Source organism: Mesoplodon bidens (assembly GCF_964165515.1).
Source record: "Mesoplodon bidens genome assembly, chromosome: 2".
Taxonomy (NCBI): domain Eukaryota; kingdom Metazoa; phylum Chordata; class Mammalia; order Artiodactyla; family Ziphiidae; genus Mesoplodon; species Mesoplodon bidens.
In genome coordinates this window covers 173,596,519-173,616,917 of record NC_138177.1, presented here as the reverse complement: position 1 = coordinate 173,616,917, position 20,399 = coordinate 173,596,519, and the positions used below count along the sequence as shown (strand labels likewise).

General features: G+C 43.9%; 1 protein-coding gene across 1 annotated transcript; it reads left to right on the top strand.

The window, feature by feature from the left end:
- Positions 1-10,537: 10,537 nt before the first annotated feature.
- ACTL8 (actin like 8) lies at positions 10,538-13,319 on the top strand (the record flags this gene model as incomplete). Its single annotated transcript, XM_081225366.1, has 2 exons — positions 10,538-10,885; positions 12,570-13,319. The coding sequence occupies 2 exons, from the start codon at positions 10,538-10,540 to the stop codon at positions 13,317-13,319; spliced, it is 1,098 nt and encodes a 365-aa protein (XP_081081492.1).
- Between the last annotated feature and the right edge of the window lie 7,080 nt (positions 13,320-20,399).

Sequence of the window (20,399 nt, the reverse complement as noted above, 5' to 3'; positions counted from 1 at the left end):
AGTCACAGAGATTTTCTCTTTTGTTTTCTCTTGTAAGTCTTACAGTTTTTTTGTTTAATGATTATGGTTTACATGATCCATTCTGAGTTAATGTTTGTATTAGAGGTGAAGAATGGGTTGAGGATTTTTTTTAACCTCTCAGGTTCAATTTTTTCCAGCATAATTTGTTGAAAAGACTATTATCTTTCATCACTTAAATGTCCTTGCATCTTTGTCAGAATCAATTGGCTATATTTGTCTGAGTCTGTTCCTGGATGCTGTTCTTTTCCACTGATCTATGTGGCCATCCTTTTACCAATACCATACTGTCCTAACTACTGTAGGTTTATAGTGGGTCTTGAAATCACATTGTGTGAGTCTTCCAACTTTGTTCTTCTTTTTCAGAATTATTTTGACTATTGTAGTTCCTTTGCCTTCCTGTATAAATTTTAGAATCATCTTGTTGATATCTAAAACAAAAATCCTGCTGGGATTTTGATTGGGATTAAATCTATAGATCAATTTAGGGAGAATTAACATCTTAATTATATTGAATCTTCTAACTCATGAATACAGCATATCTATTTATTTAGGTTTTCTTTGATTTCTTTCATCAGTGTTTAGCATGTTTTTTTTTAAAGATTATTTAAAAAAAATTTTTGGCTGCTTTGGGTCTTAGTTGTTGTGCATGGGCTTTCTCTAGTTGTGGTGAGCGGGGGCTACTCTTAGTTGCAGTGCGCGGGCTTCTCATTGCAGTGGCTTCTCGTTGCAGAGCACAGGTTCTAGGCACATGGGCTTCAGTAGTTGTAGCATGTGGGCTCAGTAGTTGTGGCTCACGGGCTCTAGAGCGCAGGCTCAGTAGTTGTGGTACACGGGCTTAGTTGCTCCACAGCATGTGGGATCTTCCCAGACCAGGGGTCGAACCCATGTCCCCTGCATTGGCAGGCAGATTCTTAACGACTGCACCACCAGGGAAGTCCCTAGCATATTGTATAACACATTTTGTTAGATTTATACCAAAGTATTTTATAGTTTTCGATGCTATTATGAATGGTGCTGTTTTAAAAATTTTGATTTCCAGCTGTATATTGCTAGTTTATAAAATATAATTGATTTTTAAAATATTGAACTTGTATCATATGAGTTGTCCAAGCTCATTTATTACTTCTAGGATCTTTTTTGTAGGTTCTTTGGGAGTTTTTATATAGACAAATTGCGTCTTCTGCAAATAGGGATAGTTTTATTTCTTCCTTTCCAATTTCTATGCCCTTTATTTTGTTTTCTTGCCTTATTACACTGGCTAGAACTTCCAGTTAATTAAGTGGTGAGAGTTGACCTCCTTGCCTTATTCCTGATCTTAGGGGGAAAGCTTTCAGTCCTTCACCATTAAGTATGATATAATCTGTAGCTTTTTTTGTAGATGCCCTTTATTAAGTTAAGATTCCCTTTTATTCCTAGTTGTTGAGAGTTTTTATTATAAATGCATGTTGGATTTTATCCAATGCTTTTTTTTTTTTTTGTATCTACTGAGATGGTCATGCTTTTTTCCTTCTTTCATCTGTTGGTAGATTGAATTACATTGATTTGGGCTTCTCTTGTGGCACAGTGGTTAAGAATCTGCCTGCCAATGCAGGGGACATGGGTTTGAGCCCTGGTCCGGGAAGAGCCCACATGCCACAGAGCAACTAAGCCCGTGCGCCACAGCTACTGAGCCTGCACTCTAGAGCCCGTGAGCCACAACTACTGAGCCTGCGTGCCACAACTACTGAAGCCTGCGCACCTAGGGCCCGTGCTCTGCAACAAGAGAAGCCACCGCAACGAGAAGCCCATGCGCTGCAATGAAGAGTAGCCCCCCGCTCACCGCAACTAGAGAAAGCCTGTGCACATCAACGAAGACCCAACACAGCCATAAATAAATAAATAAAATGTATATGTATAAAAAAAATTACATTGATTTAAAAATGTTGAACCAGCCTTACATTTCTGGGATAAGCCCCATTTAGTTGATGAGTATTATTCTTTTTATATATTGCTGGGTTTGCTGATGTTTTATTCAGATTTTTTTATATCTATGTTCATCAGAGTTTTTTTTTCACTTTTTTTGTAGTACGTTTGATTTTGGCATCAAGGTAATGCTGCCCTCATGGGATGTGGTCTCTTATCTTTGGCTTTCTGGAAGATATTGGGTACAATTAGAATCATTTTTTCCTTAAATTTTTGGTAGAATTTACCAGTGAAGCCATTTGGTCTGGAGTTTTCTCTGTTGGGAGGTTTTAAACTAAAAATCCAATCTCTTTAATAGTTATAGAGCTACTCAGGCTATATATTTCTTCTTGAGTGGACCTGGGTAGATTATGTCTTCAAAGGAATTTGTTCTTTTCACCTATATTGTCAAATTGATAGTCACAAAGTTGTTCATGATAATTTCTTTTTATTCTTTTCATGTCTGTAGTGTCAGAGTAATGTCACTTCATTCCTGATATCTATCCTTTGTGTCTTATCTCTTTTTTTCTTAGTCTGACTAGAGGTTTATCAATTTAATAATCTTTTCAAAGAGCCAGCTTATGGTTTTATTGACTCTTCTCTATTGGTTTCCTATTTTCAGTTTCAATGATTTTGTTCTTTATTATTTCCATCCACAGCTTGCTTTTGAGTTTAATACATTCTTCTTTTTCTAGTTTCTAAAAGTGGAAGCTTAGATTATTGACTTGAAACATGTTTTTCTTTTTCAAATACAAACATTTAATGCTGTAAATTCCCTCTGAGTACTGTTTTAGCTGATCTCACAAATTTTTATAGATTCTACTTTAATTTTCATTTAGTTCAAAATATTTTCTGACTTTTTTCTTGACCCATGAACCATTTACACTTGTTTAATTTCCAAATATTTGGGGGATTTTCCAGGTATCATTCTGCTTTTGATTTCTAGTATAATTCCTTTATGATCAGAGAACATGCTTTATACGATTTCAGTTCTTCTATATTTGTCAAGGTTTGTTTTATAGCTTACAGTGTGGCTTGTCTTTGTGAGTGTTTCATGTGTTTTAGAAAAGAATGCATATTCTACTGTTGTTTGAAAGGGTGCTCTATGAGTATCAGTTAGAAAATTGGCAAAGCTAGGGAATTTCTGAGCAACTAACTTGACTTGTCTACTTTTTCTGTCAATTACTGAAAAATGAATTCAAACCTACAAGTTGAATGGTGGGTTTTTCTATTTCTCTTTGTACATCTTCCAGTTTTTGCTGAAAGAAGAGTTTTGAACATCTGTTGTTAGATTCATATGTGTTTAGGATTGTTATGTCCTTTTGGTGAACTGACCCTTTTATCAGTATGCAATGTCTTATCTTTATTCCTGATAATATTCTTTGTTCTGAAGTCTACTTTGTTTGATATTAAGATAGCTACTCCAGCTTAGATTCGATTCATTTTTACTTGGTATATCTTTTCCATCCTCTTATTTTTACTTTTAACTGATGTTTATTATTTTATTTAAAGTGGGTTTCTTGTAGACAGCCTATAATTAGGTCTTTTTATTGTTGCTATTCCAATTAGACAATCTCTGTCAATTGATGTGTCTTGGGATATTTTATTTCAATGTAATTATTGACATGGTCTACAATTTTTGTCTCCCCCTCTCCACTCTGTTTTTTTGTGTCTCTGTTCCATCTTTCCTGTGATGTTTTATATTATTTGAATATTTTTAGTATTCCATTTTAATTTATCTATTGGGTGTTTGGCTTTATCTCTTTGTATTATATTTTTTATTGGTTGCTCTTGGGATTATCATATACCTACTTAACCTACAAGTGTAATTAGAGCCAGTATTTACCCTTCAAATAACATGTAGATCTTGTAACCATGTAGATCCCCTTACCCTACCTCCTTTTTCATAATTATATGTATTGCATCTACATACATTGGAAAACTCATTAGACATTGTTTAATATATTTTTTTGCTTTCAATGACCATACCTATTTTAAGAAGAGAAAAATATCCTCTTATAATAACCCAGATATTTACCATGTCCATTGCTCTTTCTTCATTCTCAGAATTACAGATTCTGGTATCATTTCCCTTCAACCTGAAGAACTTTCATTAGCATTTCTTTTAAAGGAGTTCTACTGGTGATTAACTTTCTTAGTTTTACTTCCTCTAAGAATGTCTTATTTTGTCTTCATTCCTGAAGGATTTTTGTCTTGAGTATAGAATTCTGTGTTGGCAGTCTTCTTTCAGCACTTTAAAGAAGTTCCATTGTCTTCTGGCCTACATCTTTTCTGATGAGAAATCAACAGTAATTCTAATTGTTGTTCTGCTGTATATAATGTTTTTATTTTTCTCTAGATGTTTTCAAGGTTTAAAAAAATTCTTTTAATTAATGGTTTTCTCAGGGTATATGCCCAGTAGTGGGATTGCTGGGTCATATGGTAGTCCTATCTTTATTTTTTTAAGGAACCTCCATACTGTTCTCCATAAAAAAAAAAAATCTTTGGTGTTCAGTAATTGACTATGATGCGTTTGTGCATTTTAAAACTTTTATTTTCTTTGGGATGTACAAAGTTTCCTGCATATGCAGATTTATGTCTTTCACCAATGTTTGGAAAATTTTAGTCATTATTTCTTCAAGTACTTTTATTGTGCCAATCTTTCTTCTTTCCTTCTTGGGTTTTAATGACATGAATGTTAGACCTTTTTATATTGTCCCACAGGTCCCTGGGGCTCTTTTCATTAAGTTATTTTTTTAGATTGGATAATTTCTATTGATATCTTCTCTTACGCATTCCTCTGCCATCTCCATTCTACTATTGAACAGGATTTTTAAAAAAATGTAGATATTATATATACATCTCTTCTCAAATTCCCATTTGGTTATTTTTATAGTTTGTTTCCCTCTGAAAACACTTATTTTCCCATTCATTTCGAGCATGTCTACCTTTACATCATGGGCATAGTTATAATAGCTGCTTTAATATCTTTATAATTTTAGCATCTGGGTCATCTCAGAGTTGGCACTTGATCTTTTCCCTTAAGGATTAGTTACATTTTCCTGATTCTTTGTATGTTAAATAGTTTTGGTTTCTGTCCTGGATATTTTGAATATTATGTTGTGAAGCTCTGTGTTCTGTTAAAATCCTGTGGAGAACATTTGTTCTTGTCTGTTATGTTTTAGCATTCAATCAGTCCAGTTGGGTTCAGACAGTAATTCTGTCTTCTTCCTCTGTGGGTGGTTGTCCCAACATCAGTTCAGCTCATAAGGCCTTTGCTATGCTGCTTTGGGTCTATCCCCACATGCACAGAGGAGCCTGGGACTTGAGCAAGTTCCTACACAGAACTAGGGGAATCCTTTCTCTGACTCTGTTCTCTCCATCCTCTTTGACTTGCAAAGGCCCCCTTTCCTGATCTGATGGCCAGAAAGGCAGGTTTTTGTCTTAGTCTTATCTGCCAGTCATCCACTCCTGAGGCTCTCTTGGGAACCTGCCTCTGGTCAAGGCTGCAAGAGAAAAGGGGAAAACAGAACAAACAACTTCACCCCTGTGTGGGTTGCTTCTCTTAAGTTTTGACTCTTCTCTTCAGTCTGCCTGTTTTGTTTTTCTCTTGCTTTTCAGAGTCCCCAGGTAATTGCTTTTTGTATTTTGTCTGAACTTGTTAGTTATCTTCTGTGATAGAGAGGCTGTAGTGAACTTACTCCATCTTGACTCTACCAGAAATGTGTAATAATGCTACTATGGGAATTTGTTTTGGATTGATCCAGGATGAGAAAACGTGCATTGTGTTGGTGGCCATGTCCTTTAATTCCAGACAGTTCTTTAACATTATTTTTCATTTTGTACGGTGCAGAGCAGGGCCAGTTTTGTAGAATCTCTCTTTCCTACTCCTCAGACTTTTCTCCTCACCATTCCAATGAAACTCTCTTGCCTGATGGCTTCTGTGTTACTTAATCCAGTGGGTGTTTCTTTGTCTTCATCTTAATTTCTCAGCACATTCAGTTCTTCTCTTCTTGAAGTACTTCCTCTGCCTGGCCTCTGAGACATGACTCCCTTTTGGTTCCCTGCTACCTCCATGGCCACTGCTTTTCATCCTCTTTACTGGTCCCTCCCAAGGCCCAGCCTCCAGACCTTAGAGTCCCTTCGAGCACCAGTCTTTCTCTACACTGAGTCCATTCATGGTCTTATCCATCCCCATAATTTGCAATTCCACCCATTCACTGATTCCCAATTATATAGCTCCATCTCAGGCATCTGTAAACTCCGCCTTCAGACATCTTCATGTGTGTCTAGTAGGCATCTCAAACTTTTATCATGTCCAAAATAAAATTCCTGATTTCCTCCCTACCCCAAACCTGTTCCTTCCACAGTCTCCATCTTAGTAAATGGATATGTTATTCTTCTGGCTTTTCAGGGTAGAAATCTCAGCATCCTCCTTCATTCCTCATCTTGTCTTGCACTCCACTGTACCAGTCTTCCTTAAATATATCCAGAATCTGACCACTTCTTACCTTCTTGGCAGCTACCACCTTAGTGCAGGCCACCGTTATATTTCATGTCCTTTCCCCTCTTGCTCCTCCTCTTGCCCTCTACAATCTGTCCTTCACATCAGCCCAAATGGTCCTTTTACAACTCAGGTCAGATCACATCATTCCTCTGTTCAAACCCTTAGTGGTTTCTCACATCTCTAAGCACAGTACAAAGGCCTGAAAGTCCCGTCCAAGATCTTCAACACCCTTCCCCTGTCCCACCATGTCTCCCCTATATTGGCCTCCAGGATGTTCCTAGATCACAGCTAGCAGTTTCTTCCTCAGGGCCTTTGCACTTACTGTTCCTTTGGCTTGGAATGCTTTTCCAGGTAATCACATGACTTGTTCTCTCACTGAATTCAGTTCTCTGCTCAAATGTCACCCTATAAAGAGGCCTTTTCTGAGTGCCCTATTTAGAATAACACCAAGCCTCTGTGCCCCTTATACTCCCGTTGCTTTTACCAGATTTTCTTTTTCTTCATTGCACTAATCCCCCCTGGCATGATACATTTGATCAGGTGCTTACTGACAGTCTTCTCAGTAGAATGTAAGCTCTAGGAGGGCAGGAACCATGTCATTCTAGAATGATTTGGGGTACACAGTGCTCAGTCGGGGTTTGTACAATAGGTGACTCAGTAAAATGCTTTTGAATATGTAGATTTTATCTCTGTCCTTGGGGCAGTCTCCCTGGAGCCATACAAACTTTCTTCCTACAGTCATGGTCCAGGGGAGGGATGGCCCCTTGCTCCCCACCCTCCAGTTCCCAGGCCAGGGCAGTTGGGCCACCAGCCTGGAGCCCCTTCAGTGAACATTGACAGTCACAGTGGACATCACCCTGCCAGCATCTCCTGCAATTCCAAATGCCAGGGCCGAGGAAGCATTTGTCAGTCCCCTAGCTCTTGAGATGCAGAGAGGTCAGTGGCACAGCCCACTTCCGAGAATGTCATCCAGGTGCCTGTTTCTCCATTACCCTGGGTCCATCATTCAGCCTGCCAGCAGGCGAGGGAGGAGACTGGTGCCTCGGCTCCATCTTTCTCCTCCTTTTTGCTCTCCCTCATCTATTGTCAGAGCTAATTCAAGGCAGTGAAGCCTAATCACTGCTCCAAGGTTGGTGACAGTGGGCAGCTACCGGCTGGGGCCAGGCAGTGGCTGTCATGCTCCATAGTGAGAGGCAGATGCAACTGCTGCACGGAAACTGAAGTAGAGCAAATAGCTGGTGGAGTGACAGCCCTGGAATGTGGCCTCTGGGCTGAACTGCTTCCTGGGATGTTTCCCTTGCATGAGACACCCACGTGCATCCCAGGTACCAAGTCTGCTGAGTGTGTGACAATTTGCATTCTGCAAGGGGATTTCATATACCTTTCATTTGTCCCCACGTCTACTGGGTTTTCTTGCTTAAAATTTTTTACTTAGAGTAAAAGTCACTCTTTTTACTGTATGGTTGTGAGCATTCTGACGAGTGCATACAGTTGTGTACCCACCTTCACAATCAGATTAGAGCATCACCCCCCAGTGCTGTCATGCCCTCACGGTCAGCCCCTTCCTCCACCTCTGGCTGCTGGCAGCCACTGATTTGTTTCCTGTCTTTATAGTTTTGCCTTTTCTAGAATGTCATATGAATGGACTCTTACGGCACGTAGCCTTTTTTTTTTTTTGCAGTACGCGGGCCTCTCACCGCTGTAGCCTCTCCCGCTGCGGAGCACAGGCCCCGGACGTGCAGGCTCAGTGGCCATGGCCCACGGGCCCAGCCGCTCCGTGGCATGGGGGATCCTCCTGGACCGGGGCACGAACCTGCGTCCCCTGCATCGGCAGGCGGACTCTCAACCACTGCGCCACCAGGGAAGCCCCGCACGTAGCCTTTTGAGTCTGGCTTCTTTTCACTCAGCTTAATGCATTTGAGAATTATTCATGTTATTGTGTGTATCAGTTATTCCTTTTTATTGCTGAGTATTATTCCACTGAATGGAAACTTGTCTGTCCCTCCCCAGCTGACAGATATTTAGGTTGTTTCTAGATTTTGGTGATTATGAATAAAGCTAATAAAAACATGTGCATGTGGTTTTTGTGTAACTGTAAGCTTTTGTTCCCCCTGGGTAAATCCTTGGAGTAGAAATACTAGGTTGTATGGTAGGTGTATATTTAATTTTCTGAGAAGCTGCCAAACTGTTTTCGAAAGTGGTTGTACCCTTTTCCATTCCCACCGGCAGTACATGAGGGTTCTGGTTCCTCCATCTCCTTGCCAACACTTGGTATAGTCACCCTTTAACTTTAGCCATTCTCACAGGTGTACAGTGGTCTCTCATTGTGGTTTTAATTTTCATTTTCCTAATGACTAATTATGTTGAGCATCTTTTCATGTGTATATTTGCCATTCCTATATCTTCTTTTGTGAAGTGTTTAAACCTTTTACCCATTTAAGAAATTGGGTTATTTTCTTGTTGTTGGGTTTTGTGAGCCCTTTACATTTTTTGGATACAAGTTCTTTATCAGATATATGATTTGTAAATATTTTCTCCCAGTCTGCGGCTTGTCTTTTTATTCTCTTAACAGTGTCTTCAGAAGAGCAAAAGTTCTTAAATTTGATGAAGCCCAATTTCTCAATTTGTTCTTTTAGTGGATCAGGCTATTAATGTTACATCTAAGAAGACTTTACCTTATCTGAGATCACAATGATTTTCTGCTATGTTTTCTTTTAAAAGTTTTATAGTTTTAGGTTCAATATTTAGGTGTATGATCTATTTTGAGATAATTTTTAACAAAGTGTGAGGTATGGATTAAAATTCATTTTTTTTGCATGTGGATCTGCAGTTGTTCCCTACCATTTGTTGTAAAGACTCTTCTTCCTCCATGTCATTGTTTTCACACCTTGTCAAAGATCAGTTGATATTTTTCGTGTGGACCTATTTCTGGACTCTCCACTCTGTCCCTTGGATCTATGTGATTATCCTTTCACTGATACCACGTTGTCCTGGCTACTGTAGTTTTATAAAGTCTGGAAATCAGGCAGTGACCACACCTACCTTTTCAGCATGTGGTTATTATTCCCCTCCCACTTTACAGATAAGGAAACTGACCACAGTTATGATTAGATGTCCCGCTTATAGCCTCCTGTATATAAAACGTTAGCTGCTCAGCACATACTCAAAATCCATATCTTCTCATCAGCCTGGCCTGATGTTCAGAGTGTGGTCTTTGGAATCTGGTTTGGCTTTAAGCCTTGGCCCTGCTTTTGTTAGTTGTGTGGCCCTGGGAAGGTAACTTTAATCTCTCTGTGCCTCAGTTTCCTTATCTATAAAATGAGTGTAATAATGGTACCCTCCTTATAGATCATGATGAAAATGAAATGAGACCATTTATGAGGTCAAACCCTATGAAATTGCTGATATTTGGTCATTTTTGATGGACACACATGATAATTTTGCACAGTTAAACCTAAAATTCAAGTGTTCCTCATAGCACTAGATAGATGAGAGGGTATGTACTCCTGAGATGGTAGCCATAGCTGTCGTTGTCGTAGTCACAAGTACTACTGCTGCTCCTGCTCTTACACTATTATTGTTGAGGGCAGTGGTCCCCGAGGCTGATGGTTCATCTTCCATGTGTCCTCAATCAGGCAGCCAAAGTCCACCAAGTAGTTCCTATGTGACAAGCTTCTTGTAAGTCTGCAAATTGTAAGTGGGCCTCTGGGAGCAGAAGTGCCCACCTGGTACAGACGAGTGTGCCAAATGCAGAGGGAGAAGCTTGGTGGGAAGTAGTGGGGAGGTTGGCAGGACTTCCCAGGTGGGGCCTGTTAGGTGGGTTCTACAGGATGACTAGCAGTTTGGGATGGGAAGAGCATTCCAGGTGCGGTTTACAGCTTGTGCAAAGGCTTGAAAGGGGGACGGGCTCAGGGGAGCCTGAGGTTTGATTCTGGGGTGGAGAAGCCAATGGGGGCCTAGAATGGGTTCACAAATCACCCCCATCCTTTCCCTCCACAGGTGGCCCTGCTTTGCCATACATCCTTGAGGAGCTGAATCTAGCAGACCTCTCCCACCTCTGCCTCCGCCATGGCTACAAGAACCATCATCATCGACCACGGCTCTGGCTTTCTGAAGGCTGGCTTGTCGGGGTTCAATGAGCCCCAGATGGTCTTCCCGAGCATCGTGAATTACATCCCTTGCAGGGAGAATCCTGGCCCCAGCTATGCCCGGCGGCGCGTGAGCCTAGGCATCGATATTTGCCGTCCCGACACCTTTAGCTACCCCATCCACCGTGGCCGTGTCCTCAACTGGGAGGGTGTGGAGCACATCTGGTCATTTGTCCTAGAGAAACACAGGCTGCAGAATGAGGACTCCCCTGTGATGATCACAGAGTTCCCCCAGAGGGAGCCTGCAGACCGTCAGAAGACCCTGGAGGTAAGGTCTTCTCAGGACTGCCCTCACCAGGGAGCAGGGAACAGCCTGGCACTTTGTGTTCAGACAGGAATGGGCTTCAGGAACTCTGCTTTCTAAATAATTCTTCCCAGGAATACTTACTGAATAGCTAGTGTGTGCCTGGCACTTGTGTTAGGCGAGAGGGGGCTCACAGAGGCTCCTCCGGCAGAAAGAGACACAGCAGGTAAAATGCTCTGTGAACAGGGTGCTACCAGGGGTCGGAGGGACGCTGGATGCTCATGGATTCCATAAATGTTCACAGATCATGTTCTGGCCCTCAAAGAGCTTACGTTCTGGGAGAAAACTTGACTATGAATAAGTTAACAAATAAGAATTTCAGGTGGTAATCAGTTCTAGAAACGAAATGGAGTGATAACTGACTGAGGGGAAGAAGGGGAGTGTCCCTTTGAAGAGGGTGATCAGGGAAGGCTTCTTTGAGAAGGTGATTTCTCCCAGTGAGGCTGGAGCTCAGCGAACTAGGGAGGGTGGCAAGAGAGAGACAGGAAGGTGAGGTTTACAGGGGCTGGACCTCATAGGCCTGGTAGGCTATGGGATGTGGTTGGATTTTACTCTAAATCAAGGGTTGGCAAACTATAGCCGGTGGGCCAAATGTGGCCCACCATCTGTCTTTATAAAGAAAGTTTTGTTGGAACATAGCCATGCCCACTCATTTACATATAGTCTATGGCTGTTTTCACACTGCAACAGCAAAACTAAATAGTTGTACAGGGACTATAGCTTGTAAAGCCTAAAATATTTACTGTTGTAGATTCGCTAGGCAAAATACATGATAGATTTGAAATTCAGATCAACAGCAAATAATGTTTTAGTATAAGTATGTCTCAAATATTGCATGGGATATACTAAAACATTATTTGTTGTCAATCTGAAATTCAGATTTAATTGGGCATCTTGTATTTTTATTTGCTACATCTGGCATCCTGAGCCGTTTACAGAAAATGCTTCCCAACCTCTGCTCTGAGTGAATAAGCAGCTCCTGGGGGGCTTTAAGTGGGTTTAGGGGAGTCATGTTTGATTTTCTGTTTGAAAAAGAGGACCTTGGCTTTTATTCTATTTGGGGAATGGATGGTGAGGGGACAATATTCTGAGCGTGGGAATGGAGGGAGGTCCCTCCCACTGAGGGGTGAAGGTAGACCTGCCGGGGCCTGCAAAGGCGGGTAAGTGGCCAAAGGCTACCAGGAGGATGGGCTGTTACAGCCTTTCTGCATCTGTAGTGTCAGAAACTTGGGGATGCAGCACTTGTTTCTTCTCTCATCTCTTCTTTCTTCTAAATAAATCATTCAGGCTGGAAATCTGGCCCTTGACTATGGCCGCCACTTGTGTCCCCAATGCTCACATAACCAGGCATCTCAGTGCCCTTTCTCACAGGCTGAGGTCTTTTCCCACCCCTCCACCAAAATGGTCCTCTGAAAGGCCATCATCAAGCAAGCTTCCAAGGGCCAATCTGGCTCTTTCTAATCCTCCAGAGCCCTCCCCTTATTCCCCCAGCATGAGCTCCAAGGGGCCAACCAGTCCCTGCAGGACACAGGTCTGTGCCGACTTCAACTTTGCGAGCAGACGTGCAGTGACGTCTTGGGGAAAACAGAAATGGATTGGGACACTTCGGGGAAAATACCCTGAGTGTCCGTCTTCTCCCTTCTTGCAGATTATGTTTGAGTTACTGGATGTGCCGTCCATCCTCCTGGCTGACCAGCTGGAGATGTCCCTGTATTCCTCTGGCCTCCTGACCGGCGTGGTGGTAGATTCAGGCTACAGCCTGACCCGCGTGCAGCCTTTCCATCTGGGCCGCCCCTTATGGTCCAGTGCTAAGGTGCTGGAGTTTGGAGGCCAGGATCTGTCGGCCTATCTCTTCAAGAGCCTCTTTAAGGAAGATTACAATCTACACAACCTGTTTCAGCTGGATACAGTGACCACCACTCAGATGACCAAGTGCTACGTGCCACAGAATCTGGGGGAGGCCCTGGACTTTTATCAGAGCCTGCCGAAAGGCTCCGATGAGAATAACGCCTATCATCTCCCGGATGGCACCCCTGTGGAGCTGACCCCCATGCAGCGGCTGGCTCCTGAGATGTTCTTCAGCCCCGAGGTGTTTGACCTGCAAGGGCCCAGCATCTCCCAGGCCGTCCTGGATTCCATCGAGACCTGCGAGGTCTCCATGCACCCGCTGCTCCTCTCCCACCTGATGGCCTGCGGGGGCAACAGCCTCTATCCTGGCTTCACCAAGCGTCTGTATGGGCTGATCGCTGGTCATTTCTCCTCCACCAAGACCACCATGTGGGTGGGTTCCAACAGGAACTTTAGTGTCTGGCTAGGAGCATCTGTAGTGGCTCATCTGTCGACTTACAAGTCTAAGTGGATGACCAAAGAGGAGTATGATGAGAGTTTCAAGCTGTGACGGGCTGGCTTGCTCCTGGAACCCAGCTCCCATCAGATAGGCATGGGTGGATTCATTTCAGCAAAAGGGGCTGGGCCGGGATGGGGTTAGCTGGCTTTGGAATTCAAAGGTCATGAGGGTTTTTTTTTTTTAGGTTCTAGGGTTTTATCTTGTTTCAGGAGTGGGATCCAACCCATGGGAAGACAGGGTGTCATCCCTGGAAACCTTCCAGGGGGGTGGTGTGTCCCTGGGATGGGAGCGGCCAGCTGCCGTCTTCATGCTTAATAGCTACTTATTTGTCCTGGCATTTCCCTTGGGTTGTCCCATTCTTTTGGTTGAGTAGGTTTTAACTGGGGCAAGAGAGAATTATTTTTGAGTAGGGGATAGGGAGGGTGGGGATGGGGAGAGTTGACGTTTCTAGACCTCCATCCTCTCATTGGCTGGGGAGGAGTTGGTGCAGGTAGCCTGGAGTGCCCTTTCGGCCCTTGGGCCCCTGGCCAGGGTCTTGTTTTCTCTATGCAAATAAACAACTTGTTTGAAAGTGCTGCCTTCTGTGATGGATGGGGGTAGGGTGGGCAGTCCCTTTGGGGGGACCCAGGGAACGTGAGTATGTGAGTGCCAGGGTGGGGCCAGGGAAGCCCCTGAGGACTTTGGAGACCTGTGAACAGCGGTTCCCACTGAGCAGAATGGATGAGGGCCTGGAGCATCCTTCTTCCATTGCCACATTCTCCCTATTCATCCCGCACGTCCCAATACTCTGCTGAAGTTTGCGTTCCTATTAGTGTAATATTTATTCAGTAAATATTGGAGAACTGCTATGTGCCTGGTATTACGCTAGGCACTAGGTGAAAAAGATACATGAGGTTTCTGGTTTCAGGAGATTGTCATCTGCTGTGAGGGCACAGGCGATAGATACAGGCAGACCTGGGTGATGCTGAGGGTTCAGTTCCAGATCACTGCGATAAAGCGAATATCACAAAAAAAGAGAGCCCCATGAATCTTTTGGTTTCCCAGTGCATATAAAAGTTATGTTTACACTAGACTATAGGCTACTAAGTGTATAATAGCATTACATCTAAAAAAATACATGCCTTAATTTAAAAATACTTTATTGCTAAAAGATGCTCTCATCTGAGCCTTCAACAAATTGTAGTAGTAACATCAAAGATCACAGATCACCATAACAAATATAATAATAATAATGAAGAAGTTTGAAAGATTGCGAGAATTGCCAAACTGATACAGAGACATGACATGAGCAAATCCTGTTGGAAGAGTGGTGCCTGTAGACTTGCTCAACACAGGGTTGCCACAAATCAGTTTGAAAAAAAAAAGACACCAAAAAACCCCCACAATTATTTGTGAAGCACAATAAAGTGAAGCACAAGAAAATGAGGTGTGCCTGTAGGGAAATCTATGTCAGATGATGATGAATAAAATGAATTAAATGTTACAAGGTCACATGATCTGGGTGGTGGAGGGATGCCTATTTTGGATGGGGTGGACCAAGATGGAGATTGCTGGCGACCATGGTGACTGTGCCCGCTCCCTCCTCAGCACATTGTGAGGTCGCCCTTCCCAGTGTCCTTGTAGTTAGGTAGGGCTGACCACAGATAGATTCTGGCTAGTTCAGTGGGTGCCTGATCCTTAAAATAGCCTCATCAGCCTGTGGGATGCAGCGGATCTAATGGGGGAGGGGCAGAGTAGCAGGTGGAAGGAGGCAAGAGCTGACTGAGTGGAGCAGAACCCGCTCCCCAGCCTCACCCAGTCCCACCAACCTGCACTGCATTGGGACGTGAGGAAGAATCTACTCTGTTCAGCCACTGGGCTTTGGGGGTTGTTACAGCAGCTTTTTGCTCATTCTAACTAATACAGAGAAAGGAGTTCTAACTTACTATTTATTTAACAAATTTTTTTTCTGGTAAGCGGCAGAAGTTAGGTTCAAATCCAGTCTGGGATGTCAACCACTTTGTTATACGGATGCTTCTGGAAGGGGCTTTTGGTTCCCTAATGTTTGGTTCCCATCTGTCCCTTAACATTAGGGAACCAAAAGTATAGTGGGTAGTGAGGATTGACGCCCAAAGAACCCTGATGTTCCAGGAATAGGGGGAGGGATTTGGAGACCACAGTCGAGCTCACCTCGTCTTTGACACATGAACCATATTCTCTCAACCACATCCTTATCCCCGAAATTGAGCCATCAGTAGTCCCCAGGGACAGAAGTGGGGCCTAGAATGCCCCAGAGATTTGGAGTCAAGACTTGAGCCCTGTCAGTAACGAAGCTACCTTGGGCTTCTTCTGAGTCTTCTCTGAGTCTATCAGGTGTACAATAGGGAGTAACACTTCCTCCTCTCAGAGGTTTGGGGTTGAGAATGAGCTAAAATGAAAAGTCACTTTGAAAGCTAGAAAGTTCATTGAAATAAGAGATACTACTTTAAATTTTATAATTTGGTATTTCTCTCTTACTAATCAGGAGTATTAATAGCAACAGCAACCACTGTGCCTTGTCGGGCATTGTGGTGAGTGCTTTACAAATGGAATTGCATTTAATCCTCACATGCACACTGTGAAATAAGTGATCTTTGTCCCCATTTACAGATAGGAAAACTGAAGCTTAGAGATGTTAAGCACCTGCTCAAGTTCACCATCATGCTCAAGCTAATAATGGATTGCCACATTAGGAATGGATTCAGCATTCCTGGAAGAAAACTAGACTAAAAGTGGCTGAAACATACTGGGATTTTTCATCTCAGGTAACAAGCAGTCCAGTGGAGCAGTGGTATAGCTCCATCATCAAGGGCTCTTCTTTTCCACTTTTAGTTTGTTGCCTCGTTTCACAAAATAGCTGCAGTAGCTCCTGGCATCACACCCACATTTCTTGCAGGAAAAGGCAGGTTGAATGGGAGTGTGCCATGTATCTGTTTATGGGAAAGCCTCATCCAGCTGACTTCTGCTTATGTCTTATTACTTAGAAGTAGCTGAAAGAAACAGGAGGCAGATGGGCATTGGGTGAGTTAACCCACAGCATCTGTCCCTTGGCAGAGGAGGGATTTGAACCTAGGTTTATCCATACTAAGGCCCATGTTGTTATGCACAGTTCCAGACCACCTTCCCAGTTTTCTGGGCCTTGTTGGACCCCTTGGCCTGAGAGATGCAGATGTGTGATTTTTCCAGGCTTCAGTGAAAGCTGCTTTTGAGTTGCAGTCAAGGTGTTGACATACCAAATAGTAATCTTTGTGCTCCAAACCGGTTTATTTGTGTACTCTCAAGCCTTAAAAAGCAGAAGTGGGGAAACACAGAAATGAGTATGAGAGAAAAGAGGGAGCTGGAGAAGAGATGGGCAAGGGGTATTTTTTTTTTTTTTCCTTATTTAGCTCTGGGCGGCTGTCATCAGAACTCTTTTTCTCATATTATTCTGAATGTAACATTTAACCTTTCTGTTCAAGCATCAAATCTGGCTGCCTGGTGTATAATTACGAACTTTTCTTCACTTTCTTCCCCCTCCCCCACCTCGAAAGCTTTTAAAACTCCCTCGCTGGGTACCGTCTCTCTCCTCCGACTCTCCAATTAAATTAAAAATAGTAGCTCCATGGGGCTGTGCAGGGCCATCAACCTAACATGGAACTGCTGGCACGCCAGGCCTGGTAGGGCAGTGAGTGGTGCCCAGAAGATGCCTGTTGGCTCTAGCATTGTCTGGCAGCTGCTCTGAGCTGGGGGAAGCTTGTCCTCCACGAGGGGTCCAGGGCTGCCTGCCAGGGGCAACCAGGTGCAGGGGGGTGGGAGGCAGGGTCTTGGCAGCTGAGGAAGGGGCTGGGTGGAGCTGGCAGAGGGGACAAAGGGAAGGCCCCCCAGGTGGGCCGTTCACAGCTGTGAGGGTACAGTCCTGCCAGTTTCTATTGCCAGTTTCTGCTGGGGCTTGGCACCCTTGTATTTGGGTTTGGGTGGGGTTTGGATGCCCAAGTTTCCTGAGATAACCCTGATAGAAGCTTTAGGTTCTGCTGATACAGAGAACAAAGTCAACGTTAATGCTGAGTACCCTCCTGGCTCTAGAAGAGACGTTCAGTGTCTCTCCCACCTCTATGTCCCCTTTCCCTAGAGAGGCAGATGCTGAACTGGACAAAGGATCATACTCTGAAGCCAGACTGTGTTTACTATCATTCTTGCTGTGTTGCTTTCTAGCTCTGTTGCCTTGAAGGAAGTTACTTAACCTCCTGTACCTCAGTTTTCCCATCTGTAAAATGGGCCCAATAAAGACACCTACCTCAGGGTGGTTTTGATGATTACCAGATGGTTTTGATAAGTTAACGTGTGTAAAACACTGAGCAAGTGCCAGACAAATAAGGATTAGCTATTATTACATCTGTATACACCAGCCTCTATTGATAAAGTCCTTAGGCAAAAAACCTGGCTTTTCTGTTTATTTTTACTTGATCACATGCAGGTAGGTGCTAGTGATACAAAACATCAAAAAGTGCTAACTTTCCAGGGGAAGGCATTGTAGGGTAATTTAGTGATGGGGCAGAATCACATTCTATACACAAAGGTATCACAGGGATGGAGAGTGGCTGGCTACAGGGAGAGGCAGTCAGCCAGAGGGGTCTTCTGTAGGAAGTGATGCCTAAGATGACTCTTGCCAGAGGAGTAGGACTTAGCACATGCTCTTCCTTTTGTTTGGAATGGTGGTCCCTGCTAGCAACCTGATGGCTGCTTTTGACGATCTGGTGTGGGGTTAAATAGATGGAACACTTAGAATGGCTGGAGAATGAGGGCAGTAGGGAGTCAGGAGAGATGCAGGTGGAGGTTGGTAGGGCCAGCTCTTGAAGTACATTGAGTGTCACACCAAGGAATGAAGACGTCATCCTGAGGGTGATGGGGAGAACTGTCAGAATTGGAAGCTGAGTCATGACATCACTTGAAGAATTAGAGCTCTGGATATAGCCTGGACAATGGTCCAGAGAAGATCTGACCAGAGCAATACTATAAATTATGAAAACATGCATTCCATTAGACTCTAGGATAAACAGTTTTTGTGTTGTCCAGGACCTTGCTTCCCTCTGAAGCCTTAGATTGGGAATTTGGTATTGGCAATACTTGGAGTTGTGGTGGGTTCGAGGGACCAACAGGTCTTCCTAACGGCAAGCAGATGTCTGGTTGTTGTCAATTTTGGAGCACGTCATCCTGGATGACAGCAGGAGAGGCAGCCCCCAGTGTGGGGCTTGGGGAGAGTCACCTCCAAGGTGAGAGAGTGAGATGAATTCAGGTTGAGAGCAAGACATGCCCTGTCCCCGTTGGGACATCAGTGCTTGGCTCCATGTACTTTTTCAGCACTGCAAGTCTCAGAACAGCTCCCTGGCTTTTCACTTCTTTCCAGCCTCATTCGTGATCTCCTCTTCCAAGAAGGCAACCCCTGCTGGGGAGGAAGGAACCCTGGCCGTCCTTTCCTAAGAGCTCTGATGTCAGAGTCAGACAGACTTGGGCTTGAATCTCTGATCCCCACTTGGATGCTGTGTTGCCTGGGGCAAAGGAGAGTCCCTCTTTTTGGTTCTATTGCCTCAACTGTAAAGAGGTGATAATAGTATAATAGTACCTACCTCACAGGGCTGATATGGGGCTTTAAGTCACTTATTCATTCAACGAATACTTATTAGGCATCTACTCTGTGCTGAGCCCTCTTCTAGGCTCTGTTAGATTGAAGAATGTTTCTAAAGTGGCTTAGTGCAGTGCCTGGGACATAGTAGGTGCTCATTAATGGTTAATTTTCTCCCTGAGTCACTCATCTGTAACAAAAAGCCAGGATCAAAGGCTCTAAGAGCAACCAACTACATACAGGCATCACAAAGCCCAGGTACTGCTGGCAAACTTTCCATTTCATCCTGTCCTTTTGATGAACTTTTCCACTAAGGTGTTATGACCTTGATATACAACCACTCTCAGGGATCTTTGGAGTTTTAAAGCAGCCCTAAAATCAGAGTGTGAGAGGTGGGTCCAACTCTTTTCCTTAATTAAGGCAGAATTCATTGGAACTCTTTGCCTAAATTCAGGCCACTTCTCCTGAACCCCAGTTCTGTGGCTAACCCCTCAACTATTAGCTCCCTCCAGGGAGAGAGCGATGCTTAACCCGAGAACACTGGTGGGGTTGAAGACACAGATTCATTTTGAGTCTTACTGAGCCCCAGTTGGGTGGTTGGTGCTGCCCAGGACACAGAGGACAGACCTGATTCCCACTGTCCAGGATTCCATGAGGGGTGGACAGGGTAGCCAGAGTCACCTCCTCTGTAACCCTGCACTGTAGGGGTCACCATCTTGAGACAGGACTCCAGGCCGGCAAACCAGGCTCCTGGAGGGGGTGAGGGAGCCCAGCGGCACTTCCTGCTGGAGACATTCGCCTGGGGGAGGGAGTTGGCCGTAATCCGTGTTTAATTTCTCTGGGGCTTCCATTATAAATTCCATAACTCCACCAGTCAAAACATGACTAATTCCTGGGACTGCAGCCCCCGCCTGGGAGTAGAAAGCCCTGCGCTGTTTTTACTGCCTTTTATCACCACTAATAAAGGCTTGGCAGTCAGAATTTAGCTGCTGTGTGTGGTTTTCTTACGCATGTGGGTTTCTCCCCCTCCCCCCACAGGGTCGCTATAGAATAAATGCTTGCTTGCTGGGCTGGTTTTCTACCAGCTTTGTAATACTCCCAGTCTGAAAAGCTGTGGGTTTGGGGGAAGTTTGCAAAGAAGGGGCCACAGTATTCAGGGTTAATTGGGCCTTTGATGATTCTGACAAGGGCAGGACACTGTGATTTATAGAGAAAAGAATGGGCGCATTGAAAGTAAATAGAGCAAAATTGCAGGTGCGATGTTTAACCTGCTGACTCATTCCCTCACCCAGCCAGCTTAACAGCCTTTGTGAGAGTGGGCTGTGCAGGCAATGCCGCCTCGCCCCTACTAGCCCCTGCTAGCGGTGCTACCCTGGGCGGGTTACTTAACCTTCCTGAGCCTCAATTTCCTTATCTGTAAAATGGTTCTGATGAGTCATCAATCCTGTCTGTACTATAGGGTTTTATGTGAGTATGCACTTAGCGAAGTGCCTGGCCCATCAGAAGGAGGCCAA